We start from the raw sequence: 23,273 nt of genomic DNA on the forward strand, positions 1-23,273 counted from the left end.
CCAGCCATTGTGGCTCTAAGAGCCAGGGAGCTTTTCTTTCCAATGGGAAGCCCAGCAAATCTCGGAGAGGTGGTATATAGCAAAGTGGGAGACAAGGGCATGATATGAAGATGGCCAGGTGAAGGGCTTTGAAACATTACAACCACAGGATGCTGCTAGAGAAGTAACATAATTATAACTACATACTAAGCTGACACCTAAGTTGAGCCCGTGGTAGATTGTACTAGCTACTTTTTATAGTTTACCCAAAAGCTTTCTTTAGGCATGTGACCTGGGTATGTGGCCCAGTTTTGGACAATCGTAGTTCTTCATTGTCCAGGCAACTTTAATTGGTCCAGGTGATGGGCACATGAAAGGGCCAAAGTCCTTCCCTCAGAAATAATACATGGATTTTGAGAAAAATTAGGTGTTTTTTGCTAATAGATAAAGAGAAGCAGAGATGAACAAAAATGAAAGGCAGATGAAAAAGAATTAGGTGGCCCTGAGTTCTCTGTGTCTGACCCTAAGGCTGTGGTTCCTATAGCACTTGGTTTAAATCAAGGAGCCATCCCAATGTGGCAGATTATATTTTTCAGCGACAGCCACCGTGATATAGCCCATCCCACATACTCTGATTATGTTGCAAAATTGACACTCTTCTCATCTAGTGGTTGTGTCTGTGTCCCCTCCCCTTGTACCTGGGCAGAACTTTGTGACCACCAGGACCAAAACAATATGGTAGAGTGATGTCATGTGACTTTCAATGCTGAGTCATAAAAATTCCATGCACTACTGCTTTATTCTTCCAGGACATTTGACTTTGGAACTCAGATACCACACTTGAAGAAGCCAAGAAGAAGAAACCACATGAAGATGCTATGTGTGGGGGTCAGGCCATCAGCCCCAGCTAAGTCCCAGCAGACAGCCAGCCTCAATGCCAGGAGTAAGACATTCCCAGATGACCTCAGCCATACAGTCCAACCCTTAGCTTTTGAGTCTTCCCAGCTGAGGCCCCAGGCACTGTGGGACAGAAACTAGTCATCCCCTATGTGTCCTATCTGAATTCTTGACCCACAGGGTCCATAAACATAATAAAATGATGGTTTCATGCCACTAAGTTTTAGGATGGTTTGTTATACAGCTACAGTTAACAGGAATACCCAGTGTCCTTAGTTATGTGAACCAACAAATTCTCTTTTTTTTTGCTTAAGCTAGTTGGAATTAAGTTTCTATCACTTGCAACTAAAAGACATTTGGTTCATATACCCTTTAGTCTGTAGGTGTTATTCACTTTGGCAAATCAGTTATTCAATTTACCAATAAATAAATAAAGAATTTTTCATGTGGTCTTCATGGAAAAAGTACAGAAAAAATAGTGAGGATAGAAGACTCAGAATTAGGAAAAAGGGTCTAAAAAAAGGGCCCTCTTTTTGTTTTCTTCAACCCATGAGTCTATGGGTAAGGACAGGCCTTATTGCCTCACTTAAGCCATTTAATTATTTTTCCCCTAGTGTTGAGTTCTGGCCACTGATCTGCTGAGTGACCTTTGAGAAGTCATCATACATTGCTGAGTCTATTTCTTTAGAGAGTGGTAGTGGAAGGAGCTATTTCTTCATCAGCAAAATGAGGGAATGGGGCTAGATGTGATATCCATTATTATACATACTAGTGATAACTATGTACTAAGCATTATGTTAGGTGTTTTTCACATATCACTCATTTTACTCCTATACAGCAGCTGTTACTAGACACTTTCTGGTCCCTTTTCTGGACTAAGATTTCATCAATACTCCTTCTCTTGTGCCTCTTACCCTCTGAGGACACGTCACGTGTGACAATTTCCTTGTTTTCCAGAAACTTACGTTCAGATTAGAAAGGTAAAGCTGGACTAGACATCAAATTATTATGGTCTAAGCTGAGTGGCACCATAAATATGACAGGAATTACATTTGTTATCTGCTGCCATGTAACAGATGACCCACAATCTTAGCAGCTTAAAACAACACACGTGTATTATTTCATAGTTTTTGTGGGTCAGGAGTCTGGACTCAGCTTAGCTGAGTCCTCTGTAGGGTCTCACAAGCCTGCAATCAAGGTGTTGGCTGGGCTGTATTCCTTAGCGGAGCCCAGGATCCCCTTCCAAGCTTATGTGGTCATTGGCAGAACTTCTTATAGGCACTGGACTGAGGGCCCTATTTTCTTGCTATCAGCTGGGGGCAAGTCTCCGCTCCTAGAGGCTCCTGCAGCTCCCTGGCCTTCTCCACAGGCAGATCAGAACATGGCAGCTTTCTTCCTCAGAGCCAGCAGGAGACTCTTTCATCCTAGTCTGCTAAGAAGTGTTATATAATGTAACTGTCGGTATGGGAGTGACACACATCACCTTTGCCACGCTCTGTTGCGTAGAAGAAAGTCACAAGTCCTGCCCACAGGCAAGGGGAGGAGATTACACAAGTGTGTGACTCACTGGGAGGTTGTGGTAGTGGGGGGGGGGGTCACTGGAAGGTGTGTTTGCCACAGGAATTTAGAAAAAAAGATAAGTCAGAGAGAACAGGAATCCTCAAGGGAGGCTTTATGGAGGGACTTAAGCTGGAGTTTAAAGGAGGAGTAGAATTTAGACCCACAAAGAGGGAAAGAGAAGAGGCTGACCATCTAGGATCAGAGGACTATACACATATGAGCAAAGGTGTTAAGGTGGGGTTCTCATTTAAGTTAATGCCCACACAAAAACCTAATGGAAACCTGCTGACTTTTTACATCACAAAGGATGGGAGCAACTTCTTTTCTTTCTTTCTTCCTTTTTTTTTTTAAAAATATTTTATTTATTTATTTGAGAGAAAAAGAGAGAGAGAAGGAGAACAAGCAAGGGGAGCAGCAGAGGGAGAGGGAGAGGCAGGCTCCCCGCTGAGCAGGGAGCCCGACGCGGGGCTTGATCCCAGGACCCTGGGATCATGACCCGAGCTGAAGGCAGACGCCCAACAACTGAGCCACCCAGGCGCCCCTCTTTCTTCCTTTCTTTTTCCCCTTCCTTCCTTCCTTCCTCCCTTCCTCCCTTCCTCCCTTCCTTTCTTCCTTTTTAAAGATTTTACTTATTCATTTGAGAGAGAGAGCAAATGAGCAGGGAGGAGGGGCAGAGGGAGAAGCAGACTCCCTGCTGAGCAGGGAGCATACTCCAGGATCAAGACCTGAGCCAAAGTCAGACGCTTAACCCATTGAGCCGCCCAGGTGCCCCTCCTTTTTTTTTTAAAGTTATTTATTTATTTGAGAGAGAGCTGGGGGGAGGGGGTTTGGGGGGGTGGGGGGGGGTGTTGGGGGCGTGGGGGAGCAGAGTGAAAGGGAGAGTCTTAACCAAACTCAGGCTGAGCACAGAGCCCCAGGCAGGGCTCCATCTCATGACCTTAAGATCATGACCTGAGCCAAAAGCAAGAGTGGGATGCTTAATCAATTTAGCTGCCCAGGAGCCCCAGAACCTTTTTCTCTCTTTAACCAAAAGGAAGCTGGGTAGTGAAGAGAGTCCTGGCCGTTGTGTCAGAAAATTTGGGTTCATGGTTCAGTTCTGCTATAAACTAGCAGAATGATTGGGGCCTCTAAGCCTAGTTTACTGTGGATGCTTCTATTTATGTTGTGAGGACTTTGTAAGCTCTTGGGTGAGAAGTGCTCTGCAAACTTTCTGGGTCCCATTTCCAAAGGCAGCTTAAGTAAGTTCCAAGACCCGCTCTCTCCAAGGCCACACTGCTCTCTTGGAGTCCTCTTTCTCAGTCATCCTCTTTCTCAGTCCTCACCAGGTCTCTCTTGAAGTCTCCTGAATGGCTGGAGGGAGGCACTCCCCAGGTTCTGGCCTTGGCACCCTAATCACTTTGTTATCCACTCTGCCTGGTGCGCTCCTCCACCACCACCCACCACCCAGGGCCCACGCTCACCAATCCATGCTCGCGCCAGACCCCTTCCCCAGCACCGGACTCACACGTCCAACCAATGACTCATCCTTCCCTCCTGGATCTCCCCCAGACCCCTCAAATCTTCCTCGTACCCAGAACTAGACTCATTGCCCTCCCTGTGAGCCTCTTCCTCTTCTGCCTGGTTTTGGGAAATCACTCCATCAAGTCTGGGCTCTTAGGCCATTCTTTTCTGCCCTGCCCTCACACCTGAGCTCCAAGGGGTGCCAAGTCCTCTCTGCCCGGTGTGGCCCTCCCGTCACCACGGCCCATGCCGCCTCCCTCTTGTCAGTTCTCCTGGGAATCAGGGCACCTAGTTCTCAGCGGATCCTCCTGGCTCAGTTTGTTCTCCACACTTCCTGCAGGATGAACTTTCTCAAGCACGAATTTAATAGTATGTCCGCTCTGCTTAAAAGCATTCAGAGGCCCCTAAATATTTGGGAATGTGATTCTTGCCCACCTCCTCTGTCCCCTCTGCTCCAGTCCTACTGAACTACAGTCACTTCTCACACTACACCATGTTCTTTCAAGTCTCTGGGTTTGAATGCACTGTTCCCTCTGGTCAGAAATAGCCCATCACACCTTCCTTCTCTGCCTTGCCGGCCCTTCTCATCCATGATTACTCAGCTTAGCTGTTCCGTTTTCAAGGCCCCTCCTATGGGCACTCTTGCCAGCTTGTGCAGGCCTTTATCACAACTCTCATTACTCCAGAGACCCAAAGCCTGTGGTGTAATTGTTTTTTTCTTTTGCTCTCTTTCTAGATTGTGAGTTCTCGAGAGCAGTAACGGTGTGTTATTTTAGTTTCTTATTTTGATTCTCTGATCACCTTTTCTTCCAGTCTGATCCTTTCTACATATTTTATGTATTTATTTTTTGAATAGGTAACACATTCATCTGTCTAAAAATTCAGAAGTTACAAAAAGCTATATAATGAAAAATCTCCTTTCAACCGCTGTCCCCACTCCAGTGGTCCAGTCCCCCTCCCCAGAGGCAATCAATATTATCAGTTTCTTGTGAATACTTCTAGGGATATAAATACTTCTAGAAATAAAAACATATCTATGGTTCCCCTTTTATACAAAAATGTTATCATGTTCTACAGACTGTGCTGTACCTTGTTTTCACTATGTACTGTATCCAGGAGATCATTTCATTTCAGCACGTAAAGAACTTCCTTATTCTTTATTTTCAGTTTTCCATTGTGGTTGTATCCTAAGTTAATCAATGAACATTAGGTTATTTCCAGTCTTTTGCAAATACAGATAATACTGCAATGACTATCTTCACAAAAATGTCACTTCACACAGGTACAAGTGTGACAGTAGAATGAATTCCTAGAAGTGGAGTTGCCAGACCAAGGAGTATGTGCATTTGCGAGTTTCACCATGCCATACTGCCCTTCATGGAGTTTGTAGATAACATCTTATTTATCTTTGTATCCCTAGCCACCACTGCAGAGTCTAGAACAGAGCAGGCATTCAGTACATTTTTTGTCAAATAAACAAATGAAAAAAATAGCTCTTTCAGTGGAAGCTCCCTTTTTCCTTTCTTTGATGTCCTTAGTGGATAAATCCCTGCCCATTCAGAGCTCAGTTCAAACCAAATGATTGTAGAGTATTATTGTAGAGCAAAATTCTTATTATTCCAACTTGTATTATTTTCCCTATTTGTGCAGTTAGTTGACACCCTTCTTCATTAGGTTGGTTATAAAATAAGGTCATACTAACTTTTATGTTCTAATATAATAACTGAATCCTCATCCCACATACTGTGAGATGTCTTAATTATTCTACTACTCTCCTCCCCCACATCCTGAGCAATTGCTGGAAACCCATACATGGTTCCCAAATTCTTTCAGGGGGTTGCTTGTTGCTTTTATTTTATTTATTTATTTTTTAAAAGATTATTTATTTGACAGAGAGAGAGACAATGAGAGAGGGAACACAAGCAGGGGGGAGCGGGAGAGGGAGAAGCAGGCTTCCCGCTGAGCAGGGAGCCTGATGCCGGGCTGGATCCCAGGACCCTGGGATCATGACCTGAGCCGAAGGCAGATGCTTAACGCCTGAGCCACCCAGGCGCCATGCTTGTTGCTTTTATAAGTCATCAGACCTCTCTCTGCAAGGTAACTTTTACGGTCTTTTTTGTTGTTGTTGTTTAGATTTTATTTATTTAGTGGAGAGAGAGAGTGTGGGGCGGGGGGCAGAAAGAGAGGGAGAGAGAATCTGAAGAGGACTCTGCACTGAGCGTGGAGCCCAACCTGAGGCTCAATTGAAAGACCTCGAGATCATGACCCCAGCTGAAATCCAGAGTGAGACACTCAACCGACTGAACCACCCAGGTGCCCCACTTTTACTGTCTTTTTTAAACTATGAATCCCTGTTGCTCCTCCTGGATTGTTTACTAGCTGTGTGGCTTCTCTATGCCTGTTTATTCATCTATAAAGTAGGGCACATTATAGGATTGTGAAGATTAAATAAAATTATAGATGTAAAGTGCTTAGTGTTTGGCACATGGTAATGTTGAGAGAAACAGTCCCTCATGGGTCCGTCATGCTTCTACCCATCTTCCTGGGTATGCCAAAAATGCAAGACCCTGACTGCTCTTTACCAGGGTCAATTCTCAAGGTTGTGTTTATAGTGAGCAACTTTAAGGAATGAAGTAATGTCTCCCTCCAGGACAGAGAACAGGTTTGCTCACTGCTTCCTATAAAATGGCAGGTTTCCCAAACTCAGTGTTCCCTCAGCTGTGGTGTAAATCCACCAAGTAAGTGCAGAGCATTCATGTGAGCCCTTCTTGTCATCCCCTTAAGACTTGGGGGAAGAGGAATTGACACAAACGTGCTGAAGCTCATGTTGTTTCCTGTGTTGTAATAGTCCTTTGTCTCCAATCCAGGAATTCTGTGTCTTTTTGTCAGCATCCACAAAACAGTAACAGACTAACTTACTAGCCAGTCAGTAGGGTAAAATAAAATACGAGTACTAAGTGCTTAAGTAAGCTATTTTCATTATTTTTGCTCTTGCTCTTCTTTCTTGCCTTTGCCAGGCATTCTGCACACTATCTGTGAATGTGCATTTGGGTAGGTAGCCGAAAAACATCAACTGCTGCCATTGGCAAAGAATTCTACCGTGCTGTTGGGGAAAACAAAATAAATTAGAAATAAAGGTAACTTCAAAATCATTGCCAGATTTAAATTCTTATTTGGCCCTTCTAATATCCAGTTCTAAATCGCTGAGACCATAGTTTTCTCTGCATACGCTTTTTGTATATTTGGAGCATAGTTTTTATGTAGTTGCAATACATGAAAGTTGCGAAAAAATAACCGGGCCTTACTTCCTGTTACCTAAGAGCTGGTTGACTTTGGGCTCTCTACGGTTCAGTTTCCAAATAAGTGAAATAGAGAAAGGAATTCATGATCCAGTCAGCTCACAAGGTTGCTGGGGCCACGGAATAAAATAATGTATGCGAACACAGAAGGTACTGAACAAATGAGTTGTTATAATTTAAGGTCACAAACGTCAATTTGTCCTAATATTATTGCTTTAGAGGCTACGAAATGAGTTATGGAATGAAAGAAAAAACTTGCCCCACGTCAACAGCTGAATCACTCCGCCGCACTCTGTGCTGGGTTAGAACCTCAAACTACAACTCCCGGCAGGCTTTGTTACCCAACTGCGTCACATAACCTCCGCTCAGGCCGGGACTCTGCCCTCTCCTCCGCCCCCACCCTCCAGAAACTACAACTCCCAGGAGGCTCCACGGGGTCCAACCGCCCGTTTTCCCCCCGCCCCCGGCCTTCCCTTTACCCTCCTCCGGCAGCTCTGTGACCGACTCGGGTCCCGCGGGCGGCGGAGCGGGCGCGCGCGCTGGGGGTCGTGCGGCTGCTAAGCAGGGCGAGCGCGCGCGAGGAAGGAGTGGAGGCGTAGCGGGGCGGGGGTACGGCTCGCTCGCTTGCAAGATGGCGGACGAGGACGGGGAAGGGATTCACCCCTCAGCTCCTCACAGAAACGGAGGTGGCGGCGGCGGTGGGGGGTCCGGGCTCCACTGCGCCGGGAACGGCGGAGGGGGAGGCGGCGGCCCGCGGGTCGTGCGCATCGTCAAGTCCGAGTCCGGTTACGGCTTCAACGTGCGGGGCCAAGTGAGCGAGGGCGGGCAACTGCGGAGCATCAACGGGGAGCTGTACGCGCCGCTGCAGCATGTGAGCGCCGTGCTGCCCGGGGGGGCGGCCGACCGGGCCGGGGTGCGCAAGGGGGACCGCATCCTGGAGGTGTGAGTATCTGGGCTGCCCGCCGCCCCACCCTGCCCCGCCCCCTCCGGCCGTCCCCGCATCTCCCTCTACCCCTGTCGCCCTCAGGCCGCACCGTCCCCCCTCCCCCCCTCCAGCCCCTGAACCGGCACTCGGGACTCCGTTCCCCTCAGGCCCCGCACCTCCTTGGGGCTGACCCTTTCACCTCCCTGCGCCCTGGGTTTTCGCGACCCGCACCTCCCTCCCGGTAACCGGTTTACGTCCCTGCGCCCCGCTGTTTTTACCCCTGCCCCCATTCTTCTGCCTTCTTTTCTGCCCTTTTGCTTTACCCCCGGGCATGCCGCTTTCTGCCCCTTGCTGGACTTCTGCCCCTCGCTGACAGCATCTCCTTTTCTGACCCGGCCCCTGTCGCGTCCTCCCCAAGTTCTCATCTTTAGCATCGTAGTTTCTTGTTCTCCACCGCTGCCGTCAACCCCCATGGACCGTCCCTCTGTCCTCTAGACCAAGTAGGTAGGACCTGTGATCGGCTCCCACTTTTCCTCCGGGAATAATCATCCCTCCACTGCACTCCTTTTGCTTTCCTTAGTTACCCTCTCCTGCGGTTAAGCACCCCCTGCATTTTTCTATCCTGCCTTGTGTGCCTTTCCTCCCCTCCCTTTTGGATTCTTTCTCCCTAGAGTGTATCTTCTTCTCTGACCCTTGCTTGCTTGCAAGCCTTTGTTTTTGTTTTGTTTTGGTGGTGGGGGAGGGTGTCTTGGACACTGTACTTTCTTTACACTGTTGTCCCGTATTACACCAGGATTTTGAATCTGGTGTCTCCCATCTTCACATCCCTCTGAGAGCATCCCTATTCTGGCCCCCCTATTCTGGTCTTGACTTCTGCACCATACTCCTACTTCTTTTTAGTCAGGATTATGGTGGAGCTCTCTTTCGTTCCTGCTCCTCCCCCCCCAAAATATACCCCTCTTTTGGGTCTTTGACCTCCTTGCTTTTACGGGGCATGCCCTTTCCATTCTCTCTCTTACTCTATCCTCTTGTGATCCCATGCTCAACTTTATCCTGTTCTTTATCTCCTCCAGACTGCTTTCCCTTCTCTTTTTAGGCTCCTGCTGCTGCTGCAACCCATCCTCTTCCCTACTGCAGCCCCTCCCCCTTCATACTCCTTCATCCTTACTTCCCCACTGCATCCCTTAAAGCTCTAGCAGCATGCTGCCTTGGTTTGCAGTTTCTCTGCAGACCTCCTCCACCACTCTCATCCAGGTTTTACCTTGGTGGCTTTGTACTTTGTATTAAAATTTATATAGTGATTGCTGGTTGACTGGTAGGTGGCATAATGTCTCATTACCTCCATTCTCCCCAGCAGCCTTCAATCCTGTATCTCTTGCTTTTCTACTGAACCCTTATTTTTTCACACTTTTGCCCTCTCCCTCAGTGCTTGGATTTGCCCTCATGAAGTCTCTCTCATTTTTTATAAATGTTATTTTAGTTATAATTTCCACAACCTTCAGTTACTCCTCTAGTAAAACAGTAGGTTTGCCCAAGGTTTCAAAGAGATTAGTATCTTGAGGTCTGGCCTATAGAGGAGTCCCTCCCTTTTTATTTACCTTATGCCCCCTGCCCTTATCCTTGACACTCTTACTCTGTGGAATTCACTCATTCTGTTTCCTCTTACCTTCCACCTGAAGAAAGAGTAGCTCACCAAAGTAACTGTTTGGAGCTATTAAACCTTCCATTTATGCTTTTTCCGTTAATGTTCTACGTGCTCTTTTCTTATTCTCTGGTAATACATTCTTAATCTTTGGGGGCCAGGGCATTCAGATGTAGAACGCTTTCTAGATAACTCAAAATCTGTGGCTGATGTTTCCTTCTGATAGAAGCTCTTGGAATTGTCATTTTCCTTTCCCTTTGGAAGTTAACTTTGGATCCAGCTGTTTATTTTTAAATTTAAAATTGAAGTATTTATTTAAAATTGTAAATTTATCATAAAGTTCTAAGTAATTTACTTTTTGTAAGAGCTAAAGGAACTAAACCAAAAATAATTCTGTAGATGACCACAACTAACATGATCAGTCATTTCAAATATATATGTATATATATCAGCTAACATAGTTGGTAGCTTCTTGCCTTTATTATGATTTTGTAACAGAGTCTAGACATAAATTAGGTACTGTAAGGGAGACTTTAGATGATCCCCTAGGACAGATGGAGGGACTTGCCTCAGGTCCATGTACCAGTCTAGGCCCATTCCTCCTTCTAGAGAGAAATCATTGAACTTTGGCGCATACTTGGTGGTGAGTAGAGACTGTCTTAAAAAAGACAAAGTGGGCAGGACAAAAGGATGCTCTTTGCTTAGAGAACCTTACTCTAGAAGGTTGTGATGATGAGACTTCTTCGTGGCAATGGTTTCTTTGTGGCAATGGTTTCTCACCTTCCAGCTGTATTTTGATTTCCAAATTCTGTGAAGCTTCTTTGCTGTTACTGTGGAAATGGTGATAGTTGCAACACAGAGTCAAGCAAGTTGGCAAATTCTCTGAGACTTCAGCTATACGGTCTCTTTCCTTCTTCCAAAGTCTGCATCTTCTCCTTAGGTTTTCAAGTGAGAGGAGGAAATCAGTGACCAAACAGACATGATTCTTGAGGGATATCTGTGTCTGTTACTTGTTTTGATTTTGGTTAGGTTGATGCAAATTTTTCTAAAGCATTCTTTAGGCAGTACTCCTTAGGGCTTTTCTTTGTCTCCTACAAGTTCCTTAAGTTAACGTCTCTACTGTCCCAGGAAAGTTTTGCATGTTATTGAAGTGCCAAGTGGGATCAGGGTTGGGCATAGGTAGATTATTATTGTGTAGGCATAGTTTACATGAAGTCATAGGTAGATGTCTGGACCTTGATGATTGCTGTTTAATAAGACTTGTCCCTATTTTAGATGCTTTCGTGTTATACACAAATTATTCCAATTTTCATATATTGTAGTCATTTGGATAACTGATTGAGTTGTGAAAAGAACCGAGTAACTTTGAGATTTAAGGGATTAAAAGCGTGGACAAAAGTAAGAGCATTGATTTCTTTGTATTTCTTTTAAAGTCTGCCTTATAAAGGCCCTGTCCTCATTGAATCTTAGAACAGTCATTAAACTAAATTCAGTATGGTTCAGTTTGTCCTTTCTCCCTTCAGAACTGACTAGATACTAACTGGTTTGGAAAGAGTCACATTGCAGGGCTTGGTAGTAGGATATGAACAAGCCCTCTGGACTCTAAATTTTACTGCAGATGGAAAGTTTTGTACTAGCAGTGTTAGTCTCCACCTTGTAATTTTTCCCAGTGTAACGTATATTGAATGTTTCCCTTTGATGTGTATATACCTGGAGGGATGCTTTCAATAAGTAGAACCAAAATACATATGTCTTTGCACTAATTATATAGTATGTGAAGTAACATTTGACTTCAGGTTAATTTTCTTAAAGGTTAAAGTATTTCTAAGGGCTCTTGATTGATTTCTTGAGAGGTGCCCTTACGAGGGTTACAGTTGTGATACCATCTTTATTTTTAAGGGATTAGGCTTATCTATTGACTAGTTTATCTCTTTGGTGGAAATGGTGATAGTTTTGGGTAGTGTGGTCTTTAATAAGCATGGACCCCTAAGATTGGCTTGCAAGCATTTAAAATCATGATATATTTGTCCTGGGTAGAGTATATGCTTTCCCTCTTCATAGTTTCAAGATAATATACCCATCAACTTTCCCTTGTTAAACTTACACTTGATCTTAGCCAAAAGGCTGAGAAGTGGTTCCCTTGTTAAAGTTAAACCATAAGAAAAATTAAAGTTCTCTCTCTTTCTATATATACATACACACACACACACACACATATATACATATAAATTTGTTTATTGGGAGTTCATTTTAATATAATAACTTAGGAATATCTCATGGGCATTCTTTTTTTTTTTTTTTTTTTTTAGCTTCGTTTAATGTGAAAGTTTGGAATAAAGAGGTTGGTGCCACAGGAAGTATTTTTACGAGTTAAGTGTGAGTCATTTAATGTTGACTGCTAAGTACCTTCTCAGGAGCTGCTTTCTCAATTGTAGATGAATTCTATTTGGCCCAGATTTTCCACAAGTAGATTTTAGAAATGGTGTTTGAAATCATGGTTATTGATCAAAGAAAATTTTATGGTAGTGATTCTTAAGCTTTAGTGAGCATAAAAACCACTGGGTGTGTTTGTCAAAAGTGTAGATTCTTGGGCTCATCCTTTAAGGGTTATCTATGATTCAGTAGGTCTTGCATGGGGCCTAGAAGTCTTTATTTTTTACTCCCTTTGCAACCCACATACCCAACCCATACCTGGAGCTACGCTGCAGGTTCTGGGCCTTAAATTCTCAGTTCATTTTATCTTCGTGGTTATATTGAGAGTCATGAGTTAAGACTATACTAAGAAATAGTGATTTGTTAGACTCCTGAACTCCAGCCCTTAGAAAATCAATTCAGTAAGATAGTGGACTATTATATCTGCTCATCTAGACTTCATTGAATCTTTCTAAATGTTGTAATAAAGATAAGTGGTGACGAGGTAGAGTAAGTTAATAAAATCATTATATCACTTTGCACTTTTTTTAATTAAAGATTTTTTTAAAAATTTTAAAAGGTTTTTTTTCCTTTTTTTTCAGATTTTATTTATTTGACAGAGAGAGAGAGCACAAGCAGGGGGAGTAGCAGGGAGAGGGAGAAGCAGGCTCCCGCTGAGCAGAGGGCGTGACTTGGGGCTTGATCCTAGGACCCTGAGATCATGACCTGAGCCAAAGGCAGACACACAACCGACTGAGCCACCTAGGTGCCCCAAGATTTATTTATTTTATTTTTTAAAGATTTTATTTATTTGACAGAGGAGAGACACAGCGAGAGAGGGAACACAAGCAGGGGGAGTGGGAGAGGGAGAAGCAGGCTTCCCGCTGAGCAGGGAGCCCGATGCGGGGCTTGATCTCAGGACCCTGGGATCATGACCTGAGCCGAAGGCAGATGCTTAAGACTGAGCCACCCAGGTGCCCCAAGATTTATTTATTTTAGAGAGAGAGAGTGAGTGAGTGAGAGAGAGGGCATGGGTGGGGAGGGGCAGAGGGAGAGCGAGAACCTCAAGCTGACTCTCTTTGAGCGCGGATGCGGGGCTTGATGTCATGACCCTGAGATCATGACCTGAGGGGAAATCAAGAGTCGGACATTCAATATCAAGAGGTTGGATAGTCGGGTGCCTGGGTGGCTCAGTCCATTAAGCATCTGCCTTCGGCTCAGGTCGTGATCTCAGGGTCCTGGGATCGAGTCCCACACAGGCTCCCTGCTCATCTGGGAGCCTGCTTCTCCCTCTCCTCCCCACTTGTGTTCTCTGTCACTATCTCAAATAAACAAAATTAAAAAAGAGTCAGACTTTAAACCAATTAAGCCACCCAGGCGCCCCTCACTTTGCACTTTATGTAGTGTGTTACAATATGCATAGTATTTTTACATTTGAACTTCACAACAGCCTTGTGAGATAGGGAAAATATAAATTCCTTGAGGATAGGGACTACATACATCTATGTTGTTCCCCTAGCCAAATGTCTAATGGAACATAGAAAGTATTACTCAATAAATATTTGCTGAATGAATGTGTGAGTATTATTTGCCCCTTTTTCATAAGAGAGGAAACTGGGTTTTGCACTAATGAATGTTAACCAGATTTAAACCCAGGTCTTTGGATTCTAAATCCAATATATTTTCCATTTCTTTGTTTTCTTAGCTATTTTTGACTGTTAATAGTCAACTATTCTTGACTGAGTAGTCACTTAAAATTCTTAAAATTCAGTCGCATCCCTATAAACTTGGATAGCAGTTGAGCTTTGGTTCCATTGTGAAATGTAACTGTCTTACATCATTATTTACCCTGTCTCTCTGATTGTTAAATTGGATGGGTGACAGGGAGCCAAAATGGCTATTCGTTGCCCTTGTTTGTTGATGTCTTTATTGGTTGTCAATGAAGAGAGCCTGACATAATCATAATTGCAGCCCCAGGAAATACTTTTAATTCCCTAGGTAGTTGAGGTAGCAAACAAATAAAACTAAATTTGAAAATAGCATTTATCTTTCTCTTGGAAATCACTTCCATAACATCGCCATTACCAGGAAAAGATCTGTTAGTAACATGAAGATGTGTCTAGGTCATATAAATTATTATGAAGAAGGCTTCTCTTCAGCCCCCACTGACTAGTTTGTTTCAGGTGAGGGTTTGTTACCATGCTCTCAAGGATAATTATTTTTTAAGATAAGTCCCATTGGGAGTAATTCTTATGATAAGCAAAGAGACTCAATTGACAAGGAGACCCTTAAAATTTATGATCACTGCCCTGTGCTTTGGGAGCACGATCTGTGGTGAGTTTATTCGTTACATGATGGCATTACTGACACAGTGGATATTGTGGTTTAGATTAGAGCCAGTTAGAATCATTCTTTTTGACTATCAGCTATATAGATGTTTTCTGTGCTTTACTCAAGCAGTTTTATAAAAGCCGAATATGGGTGGTACAATTCCAGCCCCACACATGGAAAAAAAAAAATTTAGGATTTTTACCCTGTCTCTCTGATTGTTAAATTGGATGGGTGACAGGGAGCCGAAGTGGCTGTTCATTGCCCTTGTTTGGGGCAAAAAAAAAAAAAAAACCCTAAAAAAAATTTTTTTTAAAGATTTTATTTATTCATTCGAGACAGAGAGAGAGAGAGAGCATGAGCAGGGGGAGAGGCAGAGGGAGAGGGAGAAGCAGGCTCCCTGTTGAGCCAGGAGCCAGATGTAAGGCTCGATCCCAGGACCCTGGGATCTTGACCTGAGCTGAAGGCAGTCACCTAACCATTTGAGCCACCCATGCGCCCCTAGGATTTTTTTTTTTTTTTTTTTTTTATATGACAGAGAGAGACACAGCGAGAGAGGGAACACAAGCAGGGGGAGTGGAGGAGGGAGAAGCAGGCTTCCTGCGGAGCAGGGAGCCCGATGCGGGGCTCGATCCCAGGACCCTGGGATCATGACCTAAGCCGAAGGCAGACGCTTAACCATCTGAGCCACCCAGGTGCCCTTAGGATTTTTTTTTTCAAAGTAGGCTTCATGCCCAACGTGGGACTTGAACTCACAACCCTGAGATTAGGAGTCACATGCTCTACCGACTGAGCCAGCCAAGTGCCCCAAAAATATTTAGGCAATTTAAAAATATTTTTTAAAAACTTTTAAGTCTCTGTAAGAGATATATTTTATATTAGAACCAATATAAATACAAAAAAACCCCACCTGAAGCAAGTTTCACAAAACTATATTTAGTGTTATTGTGCTCCCTGGCATTTTTTAGTCTGTTCAGTATTTCAGAGTTTTTTGTTTTGTTTGTTTGAATGCTGATGGTGATCCACATTAATTTCATGACAAATAGGTTATGATCCACTGTTTGAAAAACAGTGATTTAGGGTATCACTTTTCTGGTGTTGGCCCACTAATATCACCCCATCTGGTTTTGCAGTTATGCACAAACTATGTGTAAATTACTGTTACGCTTGTATGAGTCACAGAGTCCCTGCATTTCTGCCCTTGAGAAGCTTAACACTGCAGTGGGCAAGTGTACAATTTACTGTAAAGCAAATGAATTAATGGAGATAAAGGAAAAACACAGTGAAGTTTAAAGGAATGAGTGAATATGGTTGAGATGATTGGTCACAGAATGCTCTTAAACTGATTGAAGGACAAGTGTAATTTCAGTAGTCAGAGAAGGGGGAAGGATTTCATAGGCTGAGCAAACTGTGACCAAAGGGAGGAGGATATGAAAAGTTCTTGGGATAATAAGGAATCTAAAGTTGCTATTTGTAGACAGTTGTGCTTGAAGTTAGATCAAAAAGGGCTTTGAATGCAATGCTATGAAGTTTGGATTCTGTTCTGTTTTTGAGGTCAGAATAAAATTATATGTGCATTAATACCTAGGACTCCCTGTGAATTTAGTTTTTATTTAATTATTTACCCAAAGAGGTTGAATAACTTCCAAGGCTGAGAGGAAAATCACTATTAGAATTAGAAGAATTTCAGAGAAGAATTTCAGAGCATCTAGTCTCTTGGGCTGTCTTGTACTATATAAAGAAGGGAACTAAGAACAACTAAGCTCTAATACCCAGAGCTGGGAACAGCTGGTGAAGGAGCTGGTTGCTTTTAATCTGTATATGTTTTACCTCACAATCTAGTCCAGCTTGTCGAATATCCACTTCTCTTTTTAAGTTTTTATTTTTTTAAAATTTATTTATGTATTTGGGAGAGAGAGAGAAAAGAGAGAGGCAGGGTGAGAGGGGCAGAGGGAGAGAATCTTCAAGCAGACTCCATGCTGGGTGCAGGGTTCCATGCGGGGCTTCATGAGGATATGACAACCCTGAGATCATGACTGGAGCTGAAATCAAGAGTCGGATGCTTAACACACTGAGCCACCCAGGCACCCCACTTCTTTTTAAGTTTTAAATGAGTGTACTTACTGTTGTGTTCACAGTTGATAAGTTTGATCCTTATATGCTGCAGGCCCACTGTGCTCTGCCCTACGAGGTTCTGTTTTAGCTGTTCTAAGAATTCCTAGTCTGCTCCTCTGATTTGAAAATGCCTCCTTTAAGTCTTTTGTTTCTGCATACAGCATATTGTTGGGAGTTGAGGGGACTGAAGACAGACAATATAGTACTAAGGTTTATTTTTATTTATTTATTTATTTTAAAAAAGAGACAGAGAGGGAACATGAGCAGGGGGAGTGGGAGAGGGAGAAGCAGGCTCCCGCGGAGCAGGGAGCCTGATGCGGGGCTCGATCCCAGGATGCTGGGATCATGACCTGATCTGAAGGCAGATGCTTAATGACTGAGCCACCCAGGCACCCCTAGTACTAAGGTTTATACCTCCCGTCTACCTTCAGAATGAAAATCCATACAGAGATCCTTAAATAAGAATTGGTGATGACCACAAAGTAAATTTTTGCTTTCTCTCAGTAATGTGAGGGGTACTTCAGGATTAAATTGTGTGATATGGTTTTAGTCAAATGCTAGGTAGTATGTATGTAGTCTCTTGTTTATTACTTAGCGTGCTCCCTGCTAACCAAGTAAGGTTTTCATAATAGTTGAGGAAATACACCTATCTGCAAGGTATTAAAGTTGCAGAGTAAGGAACTGTATTTGAGTATCCTTTTGGGTGCTTCTTTCCAGGAACGTAAGTTATGAAAACATCTTTTAAAAAATGATTTGTTTTTGCTTAAGCTATCTAAAAGTGTAGATTCTTGTGTCAGACCTCAGAGCAAAACCAGAATGACAGATCTATGTATTCTATGGACTTGAAACACAAGTAATTAGTTTACTTCTCTTTGGAAAAATACAGTGTGTCTGCAGAAAGTCAGCTGCTTGTGTGGATATTCTCCCAGCTGTGTTCCAGCAGATGATTACTCTTAGAGAACTATTCAAGGAGATTAACCAGGAAGTTGTCCTTTTCCCCCCCAAATACTGCAGTACTTTTATATTTATATGTCTGTCTAGTTTTAGTTATGTTTATTTAGTATGTTTTAAAAATTGGGAGATTGATTAATTTTTGGTGATCTTGGAAAATGTGAAAGTTTTGGAAATTTCTTCCACTTTTTTTGCTGATCAGTTTAATCATCTATAAAGTTTGTAACTTGTAAAGTGTGTCGTTTGTCTACTGAATGCACCATGGGTTACTTAATTTTTTTTACCCAATATTATTGTCATTTTTTATTTTGGTAGGGTTAAAAACTACTTTTTGGATCTGTTTTCTCAAGATATGTAACCTCTATCTATCTTTACTTGGACACAGCAATGAGTTTTGTTCTCTGGCTGGTATTTTGAATCTAAGGAAATGTGACACTTTTATGAGTTATGTGCTGGTAGATTATTTTAGATTTCCCTGCCCTACCCAGTTATCCTTTATATTGCTGATTCAGAAAAGGTCTTACTGTACCTTTCTTCTTGTTCAATGTGTTGGAATAGACCACAATTTACAGAAACTGTAGTCTGTGTTCCTCAGCTTCCAAGAGAAATTGCCCACATTTAATTTGGATTAAAGGATGGTATTTGACTGCTAAAGGACAAAATTATATCTGTTGTTACTAATTTTTGTTGTTGTTACAGATTTTTAAAGGCTATCTGTCATAGATGAAGGTATTTTGAGCTGATAGATCTACACTTCTTTCTTTTCTTTTCTTTTTTTTTTTAAAGATTTTATTCATCCATTTGACAGAGAAAGAGCACAAGCAGGGGGAGTGGCAGGGAGAGGGAGAAGCAGGCTCCCCGCCGAGCAGGGAGCCTGATATGGGCCAGATCCCAGGACCCTGGGATCATGACCTGAGCCGAAGGCAGGTGCTTAACCAACTGAGCCACCCAGGCGCCGCCTACACTTCTTTCTATACACTCATGTATAGTATCTCTCTTTTTTTTTTTAATTTTTTTTTTTTTTTAAGATTTTTATTTATTTGCGAGAGAGAAAATGAGAGACAGAGAGCATGAGAGGGAGGAGGGTCAGAGGGAGAAGCAGACTCCCTGCTGAGCAGGGAGCCTGATGTGGGACTCGATCCTTTGACTCCAGGATCATGACCTGAGCCGAAGGCAGTCGCTTAACCAACTGAGCCACTCAGGCGCCCTCATGTATAGTATCTCTTGAGAGTAGTTGAATATTTAGGAAATAGCTATTAGGATTCAGGGTGTAGGCTGTTGTCCTAGAACAAACTTACCAGATCACAGGAGGAGTCATGCTTTTAATCACATTATGTAGTAATCCAGAAATAGTAGTGAAATAGAACTTTAAAAAAATTAAGATTCCGGGCGCCTGGGTGGCTCAGTTGGTTGGGCGACTGCTTTCAGCTCAGGTCATGATCCTGGAGTCCCTGGATCGAGTCCCGCATCGGGCTCCCCTCTGACCCTCCCCCCTCTCATGTGCTCTCTCTCTCTCATTCTCTCTGTCTCAAATAAATAAATAAAATCTTTAAAAAAAAAATAAGATTCCTTCTTTGGTAATTTGTGTCACTTGCAAACTAAAGTTGTTGATAAAGCTGGTAGATTTTATTCTTTAATTAACTTTCACTGTGATCAGTATACCAAATTAAAAACATTTGGGGGTTGCATTTAAATTGGCCATGTAGGGCAATGGTTCAAAATATAGCAGATCTCAAACTCTTTGAATTGGTGTTGGGAAATGATTTAAACTGATTATGTTTGTTTACTGGTCAGTAACTGAGGGAGGGGTTCTCAGCAATAGTAGTGTACATAGGAAGCTATGTCAGGCTAGGGAAACCATAATGGCAGGTAGCAACTTTCTTACCCCTGTCTAACATTCATTATCCCACAGTGTAAAGAAGTAACCCAGTTTTCACATCCAGCCTTACGTTTAAATAGAACCATGTGTTACTACATGCTGATCAAATGTTTAAAGACAAAAATGGAAAAACAATCCTATCAAAACAAAATAAGTCAATGCTGTATATAGTTTTAGTATCAGAACTTTCTTTAAGACCTTACTGGTAATTCTTTAGCCTCTGTCATATGAGGAAACCCATTGTGCTTAAATTTTTTCATACTAAGTGTGGTGCATTTTGTTTTCATGAGATGAAACAGTGTAATTACAATAGATTATTCCCAGAATTCACATGAAATAAAGACTCGCTTTTTAAATGTCAACATGTTTATTTCTTACTCCTTCTTACCTCATTTTGCTATCCTTGGAGTCAGTGTTTATATTTAAAAATAAATAACAACAATTAGTTACTTTTATTTTCAGTACATTTGAGTAAAAGAAAACATAGCCTCACTTTGAAATTGCTTACGTAATTGAATGCCATATTTTACTCTTTTTTTTTTTTTTTTTTTTAAAGATTTTATTTATTTATTTGAGACAGAGAGAATGAGAGAGAGAGCACATGAGAGGGGGGAGGGTCAGAGGGAGAAGCAGGCTCCCTGCCGAGCAGGGAGCCCGATGCGGGACTCGATCCAGGGACTCCAGGATCATGACCTGAGCCGAAGGCAGTCGCTTAACCAACTGAGCCACCCAGGCGCCCCTGCCATATTTTACTCTTAAGCATTATTTCTACTACCTCCCATAATAGAAAACAGAATGATCATTAATACTAAAGTTTGAAAAATGTAGAGCTTGCATAATGTTTTTAGTACTTCCCCCTAAACAGTGAAACCAGTATAAAAGTTAAAAATAAGGAGTGGAATTATGGAAGTGCCTGAAGGAAAACCATTATTGAATGTTTTTCATGCTAGCCTTAATAATTTTTTCATTCATTCAGGGAAAAAATTTTTTTTTAAAGATTTTATTGATTGACAGAGAGAGAGAGTACAAGCAGGGGGAGCAGCAGAGGGAGAGGTAGAAGCAGTTTCCCCCCGAGCAGGGAGCCCGATGTGGGACTCTATTCCAGGATCCTGGGATCATGACCTGAGCTGAAAGCAGACACTTAACGGACTGAGCCACCTAGGTGCCCCTCAGGGAAAAATTTTAATGAGTGCTTACTATCTGATGAACATGGGATTAGACACTGGAGATAGAAAGCTGAATAACATGTAGTCCTTGCCCTTAGGAAATTAGCTGTATGTACCACAGTTTATCCATTCCTCTACTGAAGGACATTTGGTTGTTTTCAGGTTTTGGTAATTATGAATAAAGCCTCTATAAACATCTGTGTGCAGGTTTTTGTGTAGACAAGTTTTCAACTCCCTTGGGTAATACCAAGGAGGACAATTGCTAATTCAGGTGGTAAGAGTATGTTAGTTTGTAAGAAGCTGCCAAACTGTCTTCCCAAGTGGCTGTACCATTTGGCATCCCCACCAGCAATGAAGGAGCGTTTCTGTTAATCCATATCCTTGCCATCATTTGATGTTGTCAGTGGTCTAGATTTTGGTCATTCTACTAGGTGTGTAGTGGTATAAAATTCATTCTTTAAATTATAAAATATTGTCATATGTTAGAGAAAATTTGGAGACTAAGGAAAAGAAAAATAATCCCCCATCTTATCATCCTAACAAAACTACTTTTGGTATTTTGGCTGTCTTATTTATTTATTTATTTATTTATTTATTTATTTATTTATTTGTTTATTTAAAGATTTTATTTATTTATTTGAGACAGAGAGAATGAGAGAGAGAGAGCACATGAGAGGGGGGAGGGTCAGAGGGAGAAGCAGGCTCCCCGCCGAGCAGGGAGCCCGATGCGGGACTCGATCCCAGGACCCCAGGATCACGACCTGAGCCTTAGGCAGTCGCTTAACCAACTGAGCCACCCAGGCGCCCTATTTTGGCTGTCTTTTATTTAGGCATCTTATATGAAGTTGAAATCATACTGTTATATGTAATTTGTAATCTAATTTTTCAAGTTAATACTTTATTTTCCAGAACAGTTTGATTTACAAAAAAAGTCAGACAGTTCCCATATATCCTTCTCCCACCTCCACCATATAGTTTTTCCTTTTATGAACATCTTACATGAGTATGGGCCATTTGTTTAAATTAATGAACCAATATTGATATGTTATTACTAAGTTAAGCCCATAGTTTGTTCACATTTCTTTAGTGTCTAGTCCTAATGTCTTTCTGTTCCAGGATCCCATCCAGGATACCACATTACATTTAGTTGTCATGTCTTTTTAAGCTCATTTTGGCTGTGACAATTTCTCAGTCTTTCTGTGTTTTTGATGACCTTGAGTATTGATGACCTTGAGTTTTGAGTATTGGTCAGGTGTATTATAGGATGCCTGACTATTGGAATTTGTCTGTTTTTTTTTTTTCTTCACAATTAGACTGGGGTTTTATTTTGGGGGGCAGGAATATTATAGAGATAAAGTACCATTTTCATTAGTTCATATGAAGAGTACATACTGTCATTATGATTTGTGATGTTGATCATCTGGCTAAAGTCATGTTTGTCAGGTTTCTACACTGTAAAGTTATTCTCCACAGCCCCTCTCCCTCCCCTACTGTACTCTTTGGATGGGAGTCACACTCTATGCAGCTTATACTTAAGGAGCGGGGAGTTACGCTCCCCTCCTCTAGAGTATAGTATCTGTATAATTTAGAATTGTTCTGCATAGGAGAAGGGTGCCTCTTCTCCCCCATGTATTAATATATTCAGTCATTTATATCATTATGGGCTCATGGATACAACCCATAAACCAGTACTGCTTTATTTTATTGCTCCAGTTGTTCCAGCTTTGAGCATGGGTAGGTCTTTCAGTTGGCCCCTGTGCCTTTTGCCATACACCCCCATTAATGTTTGGGTTGTTTTGTTTTGTTTTGTATTTGAGTACTTCTTTACTTTCTGGCACTACAAAAGGCTCTGGGCTCATCTTGTGTATTTCATGCCCCAATCCTAGAATCAACCATTTCTCCAAAGGGTCCTAGTTCTTTTTATGGGGGAATGGTATTAGAAAGCAAGATCTGGGCACTAGATGTGGTGGTAGCTAGTAGGGTATAACTTCTTTCAGGTCCTCTCAGCTGACAGCAAAAGAATATATGTGTGTATATTAACCCCTGAATATACACATGTCTATAAATATTTCTATATGTAACTATCTTTATCTATATTAAACATGAGTTCTTACTGATACTGTAGCTTTACTCCATTACCATATGGATTTTTTTGTCACCCTCCCTTGCAGATCTGTACATTTCCACTTCAACAGTGAGAAAATTGGCTCCCCACGTTCACCATTCATTTACTTAATTGTTCAATTCCAGGATACATATATAGCAATTGTTACCTTGTACTCTGGGGAAGCGATTTTATCGACTAGAGTATAGTACTTACGTGCAGTCCCTTTTGCCTTTATCTTACAGAATTCATTTCAGTTACTTAGGTCTGTACCTTTCCCTCCTACCCCCTTTAGTGAGATTGTTTGCAATACTTTTGAAATACAGTTAGATTCTCTTGTCACAGTCTGGGATTCCCAACCTACTAGCTGATTTTTTTTTAAATTTGCATACATTAAGGTTTACTCTTTGTGTTGTAAAGTTCCATAAGTTTTGACAAATGCATTATGTCGTGTTTGTGCTGTTACAGTGTCATACAAAATAGTTTCACTGCCCTAAAAATCCCCTGTGCTTCACT

At 42.2% G+C, this 23,273-nt stretch overlaps 1 protein-coding gene and 1 non-coding gene across 5 annotated transcripts in view; one reads left to right on the forward strand and one right to left on the reverse strand.

The window, feature by feature from the left end:
• The first annotated feature begins 7,661 nt into the window (after positions 1-7,661).
• SNX27 (sorting nexin 27) overlaps positions 7,662-23,273 on the forward strand; it is a 71,048-nt gene continuing 55,436 nt past the window's right edge. For 2 of the 4 annotated variants that reach the window (XR_010410749.1, XM_045896628.3), the window contains exon 1: positions 7,670-8,177. Coding sequence is in view for 3 of the 4 variants with exons in the window: in XM_045896628.3 (XP_045752584.2) it covers positions 7,867-8,177 (311 nt within the window). In the remaining variant the exon portion in view is untranslated. Of the gene's footprint in view, positions 8,178-23,273 lie in introns of all 4 variants that reach the window. The other 2 variants (XM_064588537.1, XM_045896630.3) reach the window with 2 other exon arrangements.
• On the reverse strand, positions 15,274-15,346 carry TRNAR-CCU (transfer RNA arginine (anticodon CCU)). Its single transcript has one exon. It is a non-coding gene; the product is annotated as a tRNA-Arg (tRNA).

The sequence above is a fragment of the Mirounga angustirostris genome, unplaced genomic scaffold, assembly GCF_029215605.1.
Source record: "Mirounga angustirostris isolate CCGP_5_RB_7025 unplaced genomic scaffold, mMirAng1.0.hap1 SCAF_4, whole genome shotgun sequence".
Lineage (NCBI taxonomy): Eukaryota > Metazoa > Chordata > Mammalia > Carnivora > Phocidae > Mirounga > Mirounga angustirostris.